The sequence below is a fragment of the Artemia franciscana genome, chromosome 11 (assembly GCF_032884065.1).
Source record: "Artemia franciscana chromosome 11, ASM3288406v1, whole genome shotgun sequence".
Lineage (NCBI taxonomy): Eukaryota > Metazoa > Arthropoda > Branchiopoda > Anostraca > Artemiidae > Artemia > Artemia franciscana.
The window spans coordinates 12,343,482-12,364,067 of NC_088873.1; the positions used below are offsets into that span (position 1 = coordinate 12,343,482).

General features: G+C 36.7%; 1 protein-coding gene across 1 annotated transcript in view; it reads left to right on the forward strand.

Moving 5' to 3' along the window:
- The window catches only part of LOC136032553 (plasma membrane calcium-transporting ATPase 2-like), a 342,097-nt gene that overhangs the window by 59,454 nt on the left and 262,057 nt on the right, over window positions 1-20,586 (forward strand). The window contains exon 2 of the mRNA XM_065712822.1: window positions 12,155-12,373. Coding sequence (XP_065568894.1) covers window positions 12,217-12,373 — 157 coding nt within the window. The 5' untranslated portion in view covers window positions 12,155-12,216. The remainder of the gene's footprint in view (window positions 1-12,154; window positions 12,374-20,586) is intronic.

A 20,586-nucleotide genomic window follows, 5' to 3' on the forward strand; every position in this document is an offset into this window, starting at 1 on the left:
TTGTTGTAGTTTCCGTAATTTTGTTACTAAACTTTTAGATTTTCATATTTGGTATATTTCATTATGATCAACCTAACGTCAATTCTTGATTATGTACTTACTAACAAGGAAGTACCGGGGAATCAAATGGTCCTACTCTGTTGATATTGCAATATTTCCCTTTAGAGGAGGGCATAGACAAGAGTGTTACCTGGTAGGATTTTATACCCAAATGTCCGCATTTTGAATATTTTAGTGGGTGCTTAGCTAGATTGTCCGGCGAAGGAAGGAGTTATGTTTGGAAGCAGTAAGGGTAAAAGTGGAAAGGCCAACTTAATTTGTATTGTGCTAAGTGAACGGAAAACTTGTAAGCCCTTAATCCGGTTTTCAGTCTACCTCTTCTTGATTCTAGGTTTCGAAAATACTTAGACATATTAAGGTTTTAAGACATATTAATTTTTTTTTGAATATACTACCTCGTTTTAAACATCTTAACTTTAACCTATCAATCCAAATGCAGCGAAGATGTGAGCCCAGTAACACTTTCCTTTGGTCTCGTTTGTGCTGTTAATCTATTTCTAAAAGAGTCACTCTATTGCACAAAGTTTGTCCAAAGTCATCAAATGTCAGTGCCTCGTGGATAGGGGAAAGGACGGAGGTAGACGCCTCAAAATATTTTTTTAGCTCTCTAACCGTTCCTGAAAGTTTTGTTCACATAACTCAGCTATTTGACAAGAATGCGATAACTCTGTCGTCTAGAAGCTTATCATTTTTTTTTATCTAAATTGTCTTAGAGTGTGTTTTCTTGAACATTGGGCATTGGCAAGGCGATTCCCAGGATTTGAGCTGGGTTCGAAAGCCCTACAAGCCCAGGGACTTTTTCAAGACGTAGAAGAAGTGGAGGTAGGAGCTTGGAAACTCTATCCCAGACCCTTTCAGCTTTTAATATATTCCTGAAAGCTTAATTAGCTTTGAAAAAAAAATTGAATAAACAAGATAATTGTGGAAATTAAACTGGGATGTCAATTCAAGAAAATTTCAGGGAGGCCAAATTCAATTCTGAAATTCTACGGGGGCATTTTGATTGTTTTTGGGCTTTTTTCAGTAAAAATATGAAAAGGAAAATCTATATGACAGTACCAAAAAAGTAGTCTCTTATTTAAAATATAGGAAGGGGCAAAAATATTGCGATAATAGCACCCCTTCCTATTTAACCCCCGCAATTGACGTGCTTGGAATTAAAACCAGTTAAAACTTCTGTATAAAAGCTTACCGCTGTAAAAATTTAAGTTGGTTCCTTATTCCCTTCTTACCTTCCACAATCCTTACTTCTTATCTTATATTTGAACGTAGTTCCGCTCCTTCGACCGGGCAGCTATCTGAGGATCTTTAATAGGGATATAGAACTTTTGGGACAAACCTTAGCGGGGATCATGTCCACCCCTTTTTGAAGGTATGATTTCATAACAATACTTCTTGTCACTTTGTTAAATTCCTTGTATGGACAAAATGTTAGGAGATTTACAGAGACAGAGTTTCTGTGGGATAAACTTTCCATGCTCCCCCCCCCCCCCTGCAAGGTGGTGTAAGGTGCGTGATTAGCAATGTTTACAGTTTCTGCGATGGAACACCCTCATTTTAGTTCGAATTTTCTCAAACATTCTTGTCAAAACCAGCTAAATGCGTAAAAACGTATATAGCTTGCGTGATAACAGTTCATGTTTATTGACTCTAGACAAAATCGTGCAATAACATATCTTGGTGCTGGACCAACAGATTCCAAGTTCCGAAAGAAGAATTTTTCCAGGAGTCCCTATTTTCCCTCATTAATTGATTCTAAATCAAGTCTAGTTTGCTTAGGCATGGAGTTACTGATATGGAAGAGTTATCGGAATTTCGTTGAATCAAATCCAAAAAGTAGTTTACTGAATCAAATTTTTGGAAGCATAATATAATTGTATTTTTGTTCTATAAGATTGCAGATTACTTGTGAAAACCAGAAGGATCGATGAAAGATCTGAGTGGGCCTCGTACAATTTTTTCGTTACCCCCCCCCCCTACCTCTAATAATTATTTTTATATTTTTATGGCAATTGATATTCACCAAGTGACATATAGCGATCGCAAACTCTGTCGGTCTGTCTGTCTGTCAGTCCTGGCTTTGCTAGTTTAGGCACTTCCAGATAAGCTAGGACGATGAAATTTGGCGGGCATATCAGGGACCAGACCAGATTAAATTAGAAATAGTCATTTCTCCGATTCGACCATCTGGGGGGAGGGGAGTGGGGGACGGATAATTTGGAAAAAATAGAAAAAATGAGGTATTTTTAACTTTTGAACGGGTGATCGGATCTTAATGAAATTTGATATTTAGAAGGATATCGTGTCTCAGAGCTCTTAATTAAATCCCGACCGGATCCGTTGGCATTGGGGGGGGGGGTGTTGGCGGGGGAAACCTAAAATCTTGGAAAACATTTAGAGTGGAGGGATCGGGATGAAACTTGGTGGGAAAAATAAGCAGAAAGAAGCCTTCCTTATTACTCACCCCCAAAAAGTTTCAGTTTTTCTTAAATATTTCCTTACGACATCCCCCCACCCCATTGGGGGATGACCTGATAGGTCCAACTTAATTATGTTTTAGGCATTAAACTTACAAAAAAAGAGATAGAAGAATCTTTTACTATCGAAATAAATTTTAGTTGTAATTGAAAACACCCAACCTTTAATTTGTAGACATATTTAAAAAACATTATGACTTATTTTGGACTTGTTTTCTTTAATTCAAAATACCCCCTATACCTCCTATGGTGAAAGTCAGGGCTGTGGAGGCGATCTGAGTTCTATCGTCGAGCATGGAAAAGGAGTCGTTTTCGTTCGAATTTATGGTTTTGTGTATAGGCGCAGTTTAACTTCTCAATAGAAATGTTTGATCGAACAGCTTAGTTCTCACTTTAAATTGTTAATTAACCCGAATCTTTTTTAAGTTTCTACTCAAGTGATTTGGATTCGATCCAAGATTGAGTTGGTTGTGTTATTTAGAAATACCACATTTTTCGTTCAGCTTGTTGCATATGGTCTGTCGCTAAAAAAGTGGTTGGTAGTAGCATACATTTTAAAATGCAAGACATGTTGAAAACCTTGTTTGTAAAGAATAAAAAAGGGTGGGTTTTGTCATTTTTTGAATTTGTTCTTTTGCTATTTGTAAAGAAATCACCGTTTTCCCTGTAGATCTACATGTAGACTTATCTAAAAAGGTATTTTGGGTTATTCATTATTCATTAGTTCATCATTGTTTAGAATATCGGTTCTACAGGAATCTACAGCAGTCAGTGATGGTATTGATAAATTTTATCAGAAGGATACGTACAAATATTAAATCGAGAAAAAAGTGATATAACTAATATAAGTATTTTATATTAAAACGAAATTTAATTTATATGGCTCAATTGCGTTTTAGAAGCTTTAGAAACTAATATGATTTATATAATTTCTTCCATTGTTTTACTAATTTTCTTTTTGCTAATTAATAATTAACTTTGAATTTAACGTTTTTTCTTGTTTTTGTTTTTTGTGTTTTATATTAAATATCTTGTTTAAAATTTGAACAAACATCTAGTAAAAATTAAATATGGTACAAATAAAACAAATATTATCTATCACAAGATGACAAAAAAAACTCACGAAGAAGAAAAAACGAGCATTTTTATAGCAAGTGAAAATCAAAATACGATGCATTTTCATTGGCTGTAAACTTCCTTGTTTTTTCTTCATTGCGAGCTTTTCCTCGCCTTGACATGTTTATCCAGTGTGGTCTAAGAAACTATTTACTATCTAGAGCTTCACCCTTCTATGTAGTTCTGATACACATTATTTTGGCTATATAGTATTTTACGTTTGCGTTCACTCCAAGCATTTAGAGGAGTTATCCCCTCCCCAGGTCATCACGAATGAAGCAAGGATTAAAGTAGAAGAAACTGGGAAAATATGATTAGTAGAAACTTCCTGCCTAGGGCGTTTTTATTTACGGATTTGTTTTTATTTATTTTAGTGGTTTACCGTCATTTACTATTTATCTATCTTTGCACTGAGGACGACTGAGCGGAGATCTCGGCCGAAATATTTGCATTGCTTTTTTGGTTTTCACTGGCTGTAAATTTCCTCATTTTTTCTTCTTCCCGTGTTTTTTCTCATCTTGTCATGCCTAGCCAGTGTGGTCTGAGAGATCATTTAAGACCATATGTAGTAAAAACGAAATAAAAGAAATCACGACTATATAGCCTACCTCTAAACCTATTGGGCTACAAGACTTAAGGTATTTTATAAGGAAAGATGAAATTATTGTTTTATTACATGTAATTTATATTTTATTTGTTGTGCTATTTGAAATTCTTAGTATTAATTTATTTTGTAATGTTTGGAGTATTTGTTGTAAAGGAATCAGCAGTATTTTTCGATGGTGCTGAAACTTTTTCTCTTAATATGGTAGGCACCATCACTGAGTTTGAAAAAGGGGAAAAAATTTTTACTAATGCCAAAATTCGGAAAAGCCAGTCTTGATATAAAGTTATTCGTGAAATACGAAATTATTGTTTTGATTATTTCCAACTTGCGTTAATCTATGATACAACTTAAATGCAAAGGTATCTGAAAAAATAATGTCCAAGTTGCAAACCTCGTCTAGCCTGAATCAGTGTGACAGAAAAGGTGACAGAATTTGTTTATCAAGAAGGTACAAGATATATCGCGTCAATTTAAGCCAATCAGAATTTTTCATCTAAACTTTCCAGCCAATCAAAAAATGCTATGATAAATCTGATTGGTTCAAATTAACGCCTGCTAAATCTTGTTTTTGGTAAAATTTTGTTGTGAATGAGCCTATAGGCAAATGAACTAAATATTGTCCTTTAAATAACGACTGCGAATTAATAAGCTATTAATACTACTACTACTACTACTAATAACTCACTACAGCACCAAGCCACCTGAGGCCAACACAGCTACGCACGCTCCTCCTCCAACCTAATCTATTTAAAGCCTCCCTCTTTACACCCTCCCAGGAAGTTTCCATTTCCTTTAAATCTTTATTTATGACATCCTCCCAACCCAGACAAGGACGACCTGCTTTCCGTGTAGCCCCAGACGGTTGGCCAAAAAGGACAATCTTCGGTAATCTGTCATCTTTCATCCGTAGAACGTGGCCTAGCCATCTCAACCTTTCTTTCATTATAGCCCCAGAAAGCGGGATTGGACCATACTTTTCGTACAACCTACTGTTTGAAATACGGTCAGTCAGCCGGGTACCCAGAACAATCCGTAGGCAATTTCTCTGGAAAACATCTAGTAAATTTTCATCTGCTTTTCGGAGTGCCCATGCTTCAGAGCCATATTTGATCACTGTCATCACTGTAGCTTCCAATATTCTAATCTTGGTTTGTAGACTTATCTTTCTATTCTTCCAAACTTTTTTTAACTGTGAAAAAACACCCTGAGCCTTAGCTATTCTACTTTTAACATCTTCACTGCTCCCACCATCTTTACTAATAATACTACCAAGGTAACTGAAGCTCCCAACCTGATCAATCTTTTCGTGACCTAATGTCACCTGTTCATCTTCACTTATTCCTAGCCTTAGTGACTTAGTCTTCTTAACATTAATTTTCAAGCCTATTTTAGCACCCTGAACTCGTAAAACCTCTAAAAATTCATTCATTTTGCTCACACTTTCATCTAATATGCTTAAATCATCAGCATAATCTAAGTCCAGGAGCGTTCTTCCTCCCCATTTGATTCCATGGTCTCCCATAGCCTTTCCTGTGCTCTTTAAGAAGAAGTCCATCAAAATGATCCATATAAAGGGGGATAGAACACAACCCTGCTTAACTCCTGATTTAATACAAAACCAGTTGCTAACCTCATTTCCTATGTAGCTATTAATTAATAAGCTATACTGATATCCCGGTGCTGCAAACAAGATACCTCAATACCCTGGTCATCCTATCTGTGGCTTGACTATGATATTTGCGTTTTGTTTTTGTAGTAGAAATTTGTAAGCCCCATTTATTCGGTTGAAGGCATATATTGTCTGGATGCCTTTGGATTCACCAGCCATATTTACGCAGAGGTCTGACTCTTGGGGAAATGGTCATTTTACTGAGGAGAAAGAGATGAAAATCGAAAAAAAAAACTTTTTTAATGCACTATTTATAAAGTTATCCGGGGACCTTCGGATCAGTCTTAGGAGAGAGGAATCACCCCCATATCCATTATGAAGTTGCGGCACTGTCCAATAAAAAAGGAAAAGGAATGGTGTGTCTTCATATGAGATATCAAAGGGTCCGTTGCATTTGTCTTGTTGGTCGCTTGCCAAGGATATTTCCAAGGATATTAAAACTTAAATAATTTTAATGTTACTATGCAATAATTTTTATCTTTGTTGCAAGGTATGGCATTATTTGAAAGTGAGAGAATTGTTTGACTTTAATAATCCACCAATAAAACAATTTAGTTCTCAAAACATTAATACTCAGGTTAATGTGCTCTTTAATTTTCAACCTCTTCTTTTTTTAAATAATCGAGTTAGCCATTCTCCGTCATATTCAGTTCAAGGAACTGTTGAAACTGAATCTAGCTCGGTACCCAAAGGAAAAAAAAAACGGCAAAAAAAGAAATTATCTTACAACTAGCTTTTGCTTTTTAGTTTTTATACTGGCGATCGTACCGATATACCGTACTACTTTTTGGGCCATTGTTATTTTTAGGCCAAATAACTATAGGAATTTGTGATAATCGTTATCTCCACGGGATTATCCAAGGCCGTGGCCGGGGTCTGTAAATCTAGGGCCTACCTTATAAAAGTATATACGTAGATCATGTGTAGACCGAGGGGTGTATATCAAACAGCTCGTTATAACGAACTGTACTAAGGAGCGACCCGGCTCAATAGTAACCGAAAATCTAAAAAACGGAATTTTGATGCCAATAGTTACACCGAAAGAATTGCATTTTAATGTTGATTTTAAATATATAAATTTTATCAAGTTTAGTCTTACCCATCAAAGGTTACGAGCCTGAAAAAAATTGCCTTATTTTAGAAAATAGGAGGACACACACCCTAAAAGTCATCGAATCTTAACAAAAATCACAGCATCAGATTCAGCATATCAGAGAACCCCACTGTAGAGGTTTCAAGCTCCTATCTACAAAAATGTGGAATTTTGTATTTTTTTTTGCAAGAAGACAGATTACGGATGCGTGTTTCTTTGGTTTTTTTTCAGGGGTGATTGTGTCGACCCAGTGGTCCTAGAATGTTGCAAGAGGGCTTGCTCTAACGGAAATAAATTTCTAGTGTCCTTTTTAAGTGACCAAAAAATTGGAGGGCACCTTGGCCCCCTCATACGCTCATTTTTTCCCAAAGTCACCGAAACAAATTTCGAGATAGTCATTTTGTTCAGCATAGTCGAAACACCTAATAACTATGTCTTTGGGGATAACTTAATCCCCCACAGTCCCCGAGGGAGGGGCTGCATGTTACAAACTTTGACAATTGTTTACATATAATAATGGTTATTGGGAAGTGTATAGACGTTTTTAGGGGAGCTTTTTTGCGTTGGGATGGGGTGGGTTGGGGGAGGGGGTTACGTGGGAGGATCTTCCCATGGAGGAATTTATCACGAGGGAAGAGAATCTCCATGAAGGGGCGCAGGATTTTCTAGCATTATTAAAAAAAACAATGAGATAATAAATAAAAAGATGTTTTGTCAACTGGAAGTAAGGAGCAGCATTAAAACTTAAAACGAACAGAAAATATCACGTACATAAGGGAGTTCCTCTCCTCCACAATACCTTGCTCTTTACGCTAAAGTATTTTTAGTAATTTCAACTATTTATTCTATAGCCTTTATGATTCAGGGGTCATTCTTAAAGAATTGGGGTGAAATTCAAGCTTAGTGTAAAGAGAGAGATATTTACGAGGGGGCGAACCCCCTCATATACGTAATCTATAAATATATACAAATATAGAAGTTCGTCACGTAAGTTAATTCGTAAGTTACGTTTATGTATCATTAATAAATACGTTCAAAAAAAAGAAAGAAAGGTCTAGTTTCATTTTAAGTAACCAAAAATGGGAGGGCAAATATACCTCCTCCTCCACCTCTTTTTTTATCAAAATCGTCCGATCAAATCTATGAGAAAGCCATCTAGCCAAAAAAATAAAAAAATAAAACAAGGTTTTTAAGTGCAAGTAAGGAGCGACATTAAAGCTTAAAACGAACAGAGATTATTCCGTATATGAAAGGGGTTCTCCCCTCCTCAACGCCTCGCTCTTTACGTCTAGGTTTTTTATTATTCTAAAAAGTAGAATTGTGACAAAGAGTCAAACTTTATCGTAGTAATTTAATTTTATTGCTATATCCTTTTATTTTCAAGAAATGGTGATGAATATAAGGGGAAAACGTAAATGTCGGATTCAATTTGCTTATACTTTCTGCCAAGTGTGCCCTCTACTTTATTTTAATAGAAATATAATTTCAAAGATTACAAAATTTTTTTAACCGTTAGGTTGTTTTGTTTGAGATTGTGCATTCCTAAAATTTCTGCGCCCGGGGCAAGCTCTCCCTCCCCCTAAAATTGCCTATGTTGCAGCAATAGCTGCAACCAAGTAAACATCGAAAAACGGCCTATAGTAAACAGAAGTTAATAAAATCGTATAAAAAAATAACGGTTTACTGACAAAGAATCGCCATTTGTAACTGATTTAAGAATGTTAAAATTTATTTCGGATAATCTTAATCGTACAAATTTATTGCAAAAACAAGTTCCAAAAAAGCCTGAAACCACTCATGAATAGATTGTATAGAAATGAAAAGTTCCCCACTGGAGTCACCATGACTGAAACCTTCAAAAGGGAATTAAAGCCCCTCCCCCACCTTGAACAACCAAGAAAATCACTTTTAGCATTGTAAGCAGTGATCTTTTTTCTTCGCCGCTCCTGCACTTGAAATTCATAGAGGGCTGTTTAATCGCTTATTTGAAAGACAATTGTTATATTCTAGTGTTTTTGTAAATTCGCCCTTATAGTGCCGTAATAAAGTGATGATGGCGCCACTATACAACACCACAAATGACACTTTGGTGTCATTTCTGGAATTGAAAGGCTGGAAAAAAGTAACTAGCATATAAAAGCTAAACCCGAAGGCAAAGAGTGGAATGCAGGCAGAAAATGGCGAGAAAAATTTTTAAATAAGAAGGGAAAATATTGTATTCAAACCCTTCAGAGGTCTACTTGACCAAGTATATAAAATAAATAATGCTTAAGACCTTAAAACCTCCCTCAAATGGAGCCCAAATATTGAAAAATATGTAAAACAAGGCGGATATGAAGAATTTTCAAACTATGCTAGGAAAATTATATTGTGGCCAAAAAAGCCCCCCCCCCCCAAAAAAAAAAATATCTGTGTACTTCCTAATAACTAATACTATATGTAAATCATTTAGCTTGTATTTAGCTTGTAGCCCTTCCCCCGAGGGATGTGGGGGTTGTAAAGTCATCATCAAAGACATAGTTGTTAGATCTTTCGACTATAAGGAATAAAATGTCTATCTCAAAATTTTGATTGGACCACTTTAGGGAAAAAAGGGCATGGGGGAGAAGCTAACTGCCGTCCAATGTTTTGGCCACTTGAAAAAGCCACTAGGACTTTTGATTTCCGATCAAATGAGCTCTATCCAGATCTTTTAGGATCGTTGGCTCGATACGATCATCCCTGGGAAAAACATAAAAAAAAACAACAACAACAAATAAACACGCATCCATGATCTTGCTTCTGAAAAAAATATGCAAAATTCCTTTTTTTCTGTGTATAGGAACTTGAAAACTTTATAGTATGGTTATTTGATATGCTGAATCTGATGGTGTGATTTTCATTAAGATCACTTGATATTTAGAGGTGTTCCACCCTTTTTAACAATTGGGCAAATTTTCTCAGGCTCGTAACTTTTGATGGGTAACTTTAAACTTGATGAATTTTTGTACATTTCGACTAAACATCCGGTTCAAACCGCCGGTTTGAACCTTAAGGGTCTAGTTCCGTCTTACTTACTTACTTTTACTTTACTATTCCCTTCACCGAAATAAATTAATGTGTATGTATTGTATCGCCACCATTTTCTATGTTCTCGAAAATGTATTTGACTAATCTTTGAGCTGTGGAATATATCAATCATATCACGGGATTTCACGGTTTGGATTTTTCGGGGGGGGGGGGGTAGAATGTTTTCTGGAGGGGGTAAACTCTTATGGTATATTTTTTTGGCATATTTTCAACCTATCCAGGGATAGTCCCCCTGCCTGTTTGGAGCCGTAGTCTAAACGGTTTCTTACCCATATGATGGTCAGATGCATCCGGTAAATCCTCTGTTTCTCCGAACCTCATTTTCATGTAATTTGACGATCTTTCACGAGTTCAAACCATCCTTCCACGTCGAGTTCGGAATAAAATCTGTTATTTCAAATTATTGTCCTACTTGTCTGCCTTAGTGGCTGGATCTTGGACGCGTAATTTTTTAATATTGAATTTACTATAATGTGTTTACTATAATATGAAGTAGCGTATACTCCATACCATATACACCATAGTGTATATGGATTAGTACTATATTATGAAGTAGTTGTTTTGTGAATTTATCGCTCTGGGGTTGCCTTCTTTTTCCATTTGTCCTTCGTCTGCCCTTGGTTGCCGTATTTTGGGGTTTTCTCTTGTTTTTGTCATTTTTTTGGTGGTTGATAATTTTATTTATTTATATAATATATACCCTTTGTTTCGAGCTGAGCTCCCTGTTGACTCTGTTTAAACGTTTGCGTTTTTCTATTTTGTGTGTTAAATAAAAATCTTGACATCTAGGACATCCAGGTTGGACATCTAGGGTTTGATTGCTTATCATTTTCTTTGAGAATGTTTGCAATTTAAGAATAGTAGATTTTATTTATGATTAGTGTTCATTGAATTGTTGCAGTTAAAATGTAAGCACAGTAGCTTAATAAACCTTCCATAAATATTTATTATTAAAGGTTTGGCATTTTATTTGAAGCATTTTTTTTGGCATTTTTATGAGCATTTAGCTTCATGCTTGACTGTTGCTCAAAGCTTTTAAATGTAATCCAAGGACAATTCGTGGTCATTATTGTTTTACTGTTGAAAAATATCCCAGGAATTTAAGTTTTTGAAAAAGTACATTCACTAAAGGTGGCAGAGATTGAAACTATTTTTAAACTGTCGTAGGCCTATACCGTTTTTTTTGCATTTATCTATGAAAAAAAGTCGAAACTACTGTTTGGTGAAACTTGTGTTTTCCATTTCTCAATGTTTCTTTTTGTATTTGGTGCTGCTTCAATTTCTATTGACTTTCATTCTGACCTCAGCGGGGCAGTGTGATCAGTTGGAGGGGTATGTACCCTCTAGATCTTTGCCCCCTTCTTTAGATTCGTAAAAATATTGTTATTGGTATTTTAATTTTCATTCAAAATGCCTTTTTTTGGTGATTTTGTTGAAAAAGTCTGAAAATGATAAAATTGCCCTCCTAGATGTTTTCCAAATGGAAAAAACCATTTTGCGTTCCTCCACCTGCTAATTTTCTCAATTAACGCGACTGCAGTGGAGGTGATTTTAAAGATGTTGTGTGACAGTTTTTATTGAAGGGATATATATAAAACCCACCTTATTAAACGAAATACCAATCTGCTTTCTTAAAATTTTTGTATAATTAGAAATAGTAATAATAAGAAATATTTGTATAATTTTTCAACTTTTTCACTGGCTATTTATTGTCCTCGTTTTCTTCCTTTCTTCACGATTTTATTCTTTATGCAATTTGTCCCTGAATATGGCGGGAAGAGGTCATAAGAGAGGTTTTAAAGGAAATAGGAATTTTTTGGGAAGGGTAAAGAGAGAAACTTGTAATAGATTAGGATGGAGGAGGAGAGGGTACAGCTGTGGTGGCCTGAGAAGGCTTGTTGCTGCTGTGGGTTGTTATTATTAGTAGCAGTAGTAGTAATTTAATAATAAATCTTACTGTCCTTTGAGTTACCTTAGCTGATTTTTTGACAGGCGAAGCACATCTGCTCAACTAAATGGCTTCTATGACTCATCAGTGTCTCAACATATCTCTCTTATTTTAGGTGGGATTCGTAGAGAAGGAAATTCTAATGTCAACTTTCTCATAAGTTTCTGTTTTTAAATAATGGCTACTATTGATGGACGACCTGCATTGTACGGTATCTCACTAAAACAATTAGAAGATTTAAATGCAGCTAGGGGAAGAGATGCTATCTCCAAATTAGAAGAATATGGCGGAGTTACAGAACTATGTCGAAAGTTGTACACCTCTCCTACAGAAGGTATTTATGTTTTATTGTCTGCTAGAATAGTTTCGGAACGTTAGATCACTTTTTCACACATTTCAAGACTTTTCCTTGATTTTCCATAGTACACTTTTAATACAGAAGCAGAAAAATTAAATGGTAAGAGATTGGGTTGAAACGCTCGTATCAACACTATTTTGTTCCCCACTATAGCCTACTAATTACAGGTGTTTGTATCTTTCGCCAAATTTGTATTACAGGGAAACTCCTCTTCTAACTTTTCCTTTGTTCTACGTTCAAAATTTATACTCTGATTGGTTGATCACTTGATAACTCTAATTGGTTGATCACAAATTTTATGCTTGAACAGTGAAAAACACTGTCCAACTCTGGAAATTACTACCGAGATACCGTGGCCGAGTGGTTAACGCGCCGAACTCACGAGCGAAGGGTCGCTGGTTCGAATCTCGGTGGTGCCGACCGTTTGGTTTAGGACGAGGGTTAGTGGCGTTTCCCTGTAAGACAAGCCAAAAGTCCACCCAGCTTCAAATGGGTACCTAGAGAAATCTAGGGAAAAGCACGGGAAAGTGTCGGATGGCTTGCCCCCAACCACGCATTGCACCCCGGCCGAGGGCTGAGAATCAGGAGATCGGCACCTGCGCTACGCGAACCCTAATCGGTTTGCATGCGAAAGTTTGCTTTTTTTACAGTAGTCGTGCTTAATTGGGATTTTATGGACTAGTGTAACTGTATCATGGCTGAAGTATTAATCTTAACTCATTCTGATTAAAAAAAAAACTTACACTTGGTGTGATATGATCCTGAATGGCCAATTTATGTTATTGAATCTATATAAACCAGTCAATCTAAACATCCTGCTATTTATCTTCGCATTTCGACTCTTTCATGCTGTGATTTTGTTGGATATTTGGCAAAACTTTGAAGATTGCGAAACTTCCAAATGGCCTCTTTTGTACGAAAGAGGAAATAAATGTGTTAGATACGTTTAATAAACCTTCGGTGTAGTCCCTTATTTGTAAGTAAAGTGCTGCTTAAAGTTGGCTTTCGCTTTGACTCTCATTAAAAATATTTAGTCTTGAAATGAAAATGTAAAATTTTGCATCTAAATTATACAATTTAAATTTTCAGCAACATGTAGATTTCAATTTTTAACTTTATTTAACATAATAAGCACAAATATAAACCGTTACAAATATAAATAAATGACTACGCCAGGGAAAAAATTAATTTTTTCTAACGCGTACCGATTATCTGTATAAACATTCCTAGAAACATCCTAAACTAATAAATCATTAAAAATAAATTCAATCACCTTCTCCTGCACACCTTCAGGGCAACAGCCACCTTCAAAATACAACCCTGTCAATCCCACTCCTTCCACTCACTCTTCCTCCAGCCTTAAAACTCACTCACCCCCATATCCCCCAAAAATCTCCAAAAGAAATACTTTTTTAATCTATTTTTAAACTGTGAAAAGTGCTCAACCGCCCTAACACTCACAGAAAGTGAATTCCATAGAGGAGGGCCAAGATACTTCAAAGCGAAACCAGATCTCGTATTGTTTTTAATCTCTACAACCAAGTTATACATCTTCTTGCATCATTATCATGAACAGAACTTCTGAAACGATAAACAGTTCGAAATTTTTCGGGACTAGATTATCAGCAAAATTATACACAATATCGCCGCTTGATAGTCCTTTATCTGTCCAACATTCGATAGCGTTAGAGACTTAAAGCTTGCGCTGGTGTTTTTCACATTTTTTATATTTTTAACAAATATTCTTGCTGAATTATTTTGTAGCACTTAAGCACTCTTGTAATTAATATAAAAGTTGCTGCTCCATACTACGCATTCATACAATATATATGGGTAGATGACTGCAAAATATGTCGTGCAAAGAGTACGTTCCGGCAGAATATTCTTCAGTCTTCTGGGAATTCCTACTCCACATGCAATATTTGAAGAAATAATACCACTATGATGTTTCCACGAAACACTAGAATCAATATGGAAACCAAAGTACCATAGTGAATTTACTTATACAATAGGCTTTCCACGCAACAAGACTTCACCACTTACATTAATTGAATCACCCACTCTGCAGTGTCAGTAAAAACATCTTCTTAACACTCACGCAACTTGAACTTGAACTCGTAAGCCCCTCAAGTCTTTTGAAAGCATCTTTAGCTTTTGCTGTTAAATCATCAACTGATTTTGCGAAAACCCTCGAAAGAAATAATACATTCATCCTGCAGATAAAAGCAAATCATGGCCCTGTAAACTAAAAAATTAAATAAAAGAAAACTAATTTTTTAGCTGAAAGTAAGGAGCGACATTAAAACTTAAAACGAACAGAAATTACTCCGTATATGAAATGGGTTGTCCCCTCCGTAATCCCTCGCTCTTTACGCTAAAGCTTTTAATTGTTTTAAAAAGTAGAATTGTGGCAAAGAGTCAAACTTTAGCGTAAAGAGCGAGGGATTGCGGAGGGGACAACCCATTTCATATACGGAGTAATTTCTGTTCGTTTTAAGTTTTAATGTCGCTCCTTACTTTCAGCTAAAAAAATTAGTTTTCTTTTATTTAATTTCTGAACGTTTTTGAATTAATACATGTTTGGTTTTGGCTCTCCGCACATAAATTATTAAAATGAAATTTGTATATTAATTCTTTTTTTGGCTAAATGGCTTTCTCTTAGTTTTGGTCAGACGATTTTGAGAAATAAGGGGTGGAGAAGGAGGCCTATTTGCCCTCCAATTTTTCGGTTACTTAAAAAGGCAACTAGAACTTTTAATTTTTAACGAACGTTTTTATTACTAAGAAATATACGTAACTTAAGAATTAACTTACGTAACAAACTTTCATAACCTTATATTTTTAAAATGTATTCGAGGGGGTTTGTACCCTTGTTAATACCTCGCTCTTTACACTAAATCGTAAGTTTTGTCCCAATTCTTTAAGAATGACCCCTGAATCAGAAAGGCCGTAGAATAAATAGTTGAAATTACTAAAAATACTTTAGCATAAAGAGCAAGGTATTTATCTCCTCTTAAATACCTCGCTCTTTATGCTAAAGTATTTTTAGAACCCCTCATATGCGTAATAATCTCTGTTCGTTTTAAGTTTTTAATGCTACTTCTTCCTTTCATTTGAAAAAACGTTTTCATGTTTATTTTTAATTGTTTTCTTATAGTAATGCTAGAGAATCCTGCGCCCTTTTCATTGAATTTTTCTTCCCCCATGACAGATTCATCCAAGGAAAGATCCTCCACAATAGCCCCCTCTCCTCAGCCCCACCCCCAAACAAAATAAAATCCCCCTGAAAACGTCTGTGCACTTCCCAATAACCATTACTATATGTAAACACTGGTCAAAGTTTGTAACTTGCAGCCCCTCCCCCAGGGATTGTGAGGGAGTAAGTCATCCCCAGAGACATAGTTCTTATGGTTTTCGACTATGCTGAACAAAATGGCTATCTCAAAATTTTGATCCGTTGACTTTGGGAAAAAATGAGGGTGGGAGGGGGCCTAGATGCCCTCCAATTTTTTTGGTCACTTAAAAAGGGTACTAGAACTTTTCATTTCCGTTAGAATGAGCCCTCTTGCGACATTCTAGGACCATTTGGTCGATACGATGACCCCTGGGAAAAAAAACAAAAACAAGAGCTAAGAGCTCATATGGCACTTGTGACGAGGCGAGAAGAGCTAAGAGCCAAGAGATCATATGGTATGAGCTCTAACAAAATTCTATGAATCAATAGATTGATTAAAAAAGGAAAATAAGAGGCTTAATGCCGGTCAAGATTTAAAATAAGAGCTCGAGTCAAAAAGTCCTTCTAAATATCAAAATTCATTAAGATCCGATCACCCACTCGTAAGTTATAAATACCTAATTTTTTCTAATTTTTCCTCTCCCTTTTGCCCCCCAGATGGTCGAATCTGGGAAAACCACTTTATCAAGTCAAATTGTGCAGCTCCCTGACACGCCTACCAATTTTCATCGCCCTAGCACGTCCAGAAGCACCGAACTCGCCAAATCACTGAACCCCTCTTCCCAACTCCCCCAAAGAGAGCGAATCCAGTACGATTCTGTCAAGCACGTATCAAGGACATTTGTTTATTCTATCTACCAAGCTTCATCCCGATTCCTACACTCCAAGTGTTTTTCCAAGATTTCCCCCTCCAAATCCCCACAATGTCAAAAGATCTGGTCGGGATTTGAAATAAGAGCTCTGAGACATGAATTCCTTCTAAAAATCAAATTTCATTACGATCCGATCATCTATTCGTAAGATATAAATACTCCAATTTTCATGTTTTCCAAGAATTCCGGTTCCCCCCCCCCCAACTCCCCCGAATGTCACAGGATCTGGTCGGAATTTGAAATTAGAACTTTAAAGCACAAGATCCTTCTAAATATCAAATTTCATTAAGATCTGGTCACCCTTTCGTAAGTTACAAACACCTCAATTTTCAAAATTACGCCCCCCCCCCCCCAATTCCACCAAAGAGAGCAGATCCGGTCCAGTTATGTCAGTCACGTATCTTAGACAGGTTTCTATTCTTCCCATCCAGTTTCATCCTGATCTCGCCGCTTTAAGTATTTTCTAAGATTTCCGGTCCCCCCAACTGCCCCCCCCCCAATTACGCTTGATCCGGTTGAGATTTAAAATAAGATATCGGAGTTACGAGGTCCTTCTAAATATGAAGTTTCATGAAGATCCGATCACTCCTTCGTAAGTTAAAAATACGTCATTTTTCTGATTCTTCAGAATTACACCCCCCCCCCGCAATTTAGCGGATCCGTTCCAATTATGTAAATTACGTATGCAAGACTTCTGCTTATTTTTCCAACCAAGTTTCATCCCAATCCCTCCAATCTAAGCGTTTCCCATCATTTTAGGTCTCCCCACCCCAAACTTCCCCCAATGTCACCAGATCCGGTCAGGATTTAAAATAAGATTTTTGTGACACGATATCCATCTAAAAATCAAATTTCATGGAGATCCAATCACCCGTTCGTAAGTTAAAAATACCTCATTTTTTCTAATTTTTCAGAATTAACCCCCCCCCCCCAACTACCCCAAAGAGAGCGGATCCGTTCTGGTTATGTCAATCATGTATCTAGGACTCCTGTTTTTTTTCCACCAAGTTTCATCCCGATCCCTCCACTCTAAGTGTTTTCCAATTTTTAGGTTTCTCCCTCCCAACCCCCCCCCCCCCCCAATGTCACCAGATCTGGTTGGGTTTAAAATAAGAGCTCTGAGCCACGATATCCTTCTAAATATCAAATTTCATTGAGATCCGATCACCCGTTCGTAAGTTAAAAATGCCTCATTTTTTTTATTTTTTTCAGAAATACCCCCCCCCCAACTATCCAAAAGAGAGCGGATCCGTTCCGTTTATGTCAATCATCTATCTAGGACTTGTGTTTATTTTTCCCACCATGTTTCATCCCGATCCCTCCACTCTAAGTGTTTTCCAAGTTTTAGGTTTCCCCCTCCCAACTCCCCGCCCCCATCACCAGATCCGGTCGGGATTTAAAATAAGAGCTCTAAGACACGATATCCTTCTAAACATCAAATTTCATTGAGATCCGATCACCCGTTCGTAAGTTGAAAATACCTCATTTTTCTAATTTTTAAGACTTACTCCCCCCCCCCCAACTACCCCAAAGAGAGCAAATAAGTTCCGATTATGTCAATCATGTATCTGGGACTTGCGCTTATTTTTCCCATCAAGTTTCATCCCGATCCCTCTACTCTAAGTGTTTTCCAAGATTTTAGGTTTCCCCCCTCCAACTCCCCCCAATGTCATCAGACCCAGTCGGGATTTAAAATAAGAGCTCTGAGACACAATATCATTCCAAACATCAAATTTCATTAAGATCCAATCACCCGCTCATAAGCTAAAAATACTTCATTTTTCTACTTTTCCGAATTAACCGGCCCCTACTCCCCCCCCCAGATGGTCAAATCGGGAAAACGACTATTTCTAATTTAATCTGGTCCGGTCCCTGATACGCTTGCCAAATTTCATCGTCCTAGCTTACCTGGAAGTGCCTAAAGTAGCAAAACCGGGACTTTAGGTTTTCCCCCTCCAACTCCCCCCAATGTCATCAGATCCGGTCGGGATTTAAAATAAGAGCTCTGAGACACAATATCATTCCAAACATCAAATTTCATTAAGATCCAATCACCCGCTGATAAGTTAAAAATACTTCATTTTTTCTATTTTTTGCGAATTAACCGGGCCCCCACTCCCCCCCCCCCCCCAGATGGTCAAATCGGGAAAACGACTATTTCTAATTTAATTTGGTCCGGTCCCTGATACGCTTGCCAAATTTCATCGTCCTAGCTTACCTGGAAGTGCCTAAAGTAGCAAAACCGGAACCGACAGACAGACCGACAGACCGACAGAATTGGCGACTGCTATATGTCACTTGGTTAATACCAAGTGCCATAAAAACAAACAAACAAATAAACACGCACCCGTGATTTGTCTTCTGGCAAAAAATACAAAATTCCACATTTTTGTAGATAGGAGCTTGAAACTTCTACAGTAGGGTTCTCTGATACGCTGAATATGATGGTGTCATTTTCGTTAAGATCCTACGACTTTTAGGAGGTGTTTCCCCCTATTTTCCTAAATAAGGCAAATTTTCTCAGGCTCGTAACTTTTGATGGGTAAGACTAAACTTGATGAAACTTATATATTTAAAATCAGCATTAAAATGCAATTCTTTTAGCTATTGATATCAAAATTCAATTTTTTAGAGTTTTGGTTACTATTGCGCCGGGTCGCTCTTTACTACAGTTCGTTACCACGAACTGTTTGATAAAGTAAAACGCCCAGCACAGAGCCGCGAAGCACACCACGCTTTATAGGAAACAACGATGAGACTACATCATTTAAAACGACTTTAAGACAACCTTTTTCCTTTTATTTCAAGATTAAATAAAAAAATAAGTTTTTTTAAATGAAAGTAAGGAGCGACATTAAAACTTAAAACGAACAGAAATTACTCCGTATATGAAAGGGGCTTTTCCTCCTCAACGCCCCGCTTTTTACGCTAAAGTTTGACTCTTTCTCTTACTCTACATTTTAAAACAGTGAAAAACTTTAGCGTAAAGAGCGGAAAAGCCCCTTTCATATACGGAGTAATTTCTGTTCGTTTTAACTTTTAATGTCGCTCTTTACTTTCATATAAAAAAACTAGTTTTTTTTATTTAATTTCTGGACTTTTTTTAATTAATGCATGTTTTGATCTTGGCTCTCCGCACATTAATAATTAAAACGAAATCTGCATATTAATGTTTTTTGGCTAAATGGCTTTCTCATAGTTTTAATCGGAAGATTTTTAGAAAAAAGGAGAGAGGGAGGAAGCCTAGTTGCCCTCCAATTTTTTGATTACTTAAGAAGGCAACTAGAACTTCTAATTTTTTTACGAACATTTTATTAGTAAAAAAATACGTAATTTACGAATTAACTTACGTAACGAACTTCTATATTCGTATGTTCTTATTGCTTATATGAGGGAGTTCACCCCACGTCGATACCTCGCTTTTTACACTAAAGCTTAAATTCTGTCCCAATTCCTTAAGAATGACCCTTGAATCACAAAGGCCGTAGAATAAATAGTTCAAATTACTAAAAATACTTTAGCGTAAAGAGCGAGGTATTACGAGGAGGTAAACCCCTTATATGCGAAATAATTTCTGCTCGTTTTAAGTTTTAATGCTGCTCCTCACTTTCAGTAGAAAAAAAACTTTTCCTATTTATTTTTTCATTGTTTTTTTTTTTTTAATAATGCTAAAAAATCCTGCGCCCCCTTCATTGAAAGTCTCTTCCCCCATGAGAAGTTTTTCCATGGAAAGATCCTCCCACTTAACCCCCCACCTCAACTCTCCCTCCCAAACCAAAAAAAAATACCCCTGAAAACGTCCGTACACTTCCCAGTAACCATTACTATATGTAAACACAGGTCAAAGTTTGTAACTTGCAACCCCTCCCACGGAGACTGCGGGGGAGTAAGTCGTCCCCAAAGACATAGTCATTAGGTTTTTCGACTATGGCGAATAAAATGGCTATCTCAGAATTTTGATCCTGTTACTTTGGGGAAAAAATGAGCGTGGGAGGGGGCCTTGGTGCCCTCCAATTTTTTTGATCACTCAGAAAGGGCACTAGAACTTTTCATTTCCGTTAGAATGAGCCTTCTTGCGAATT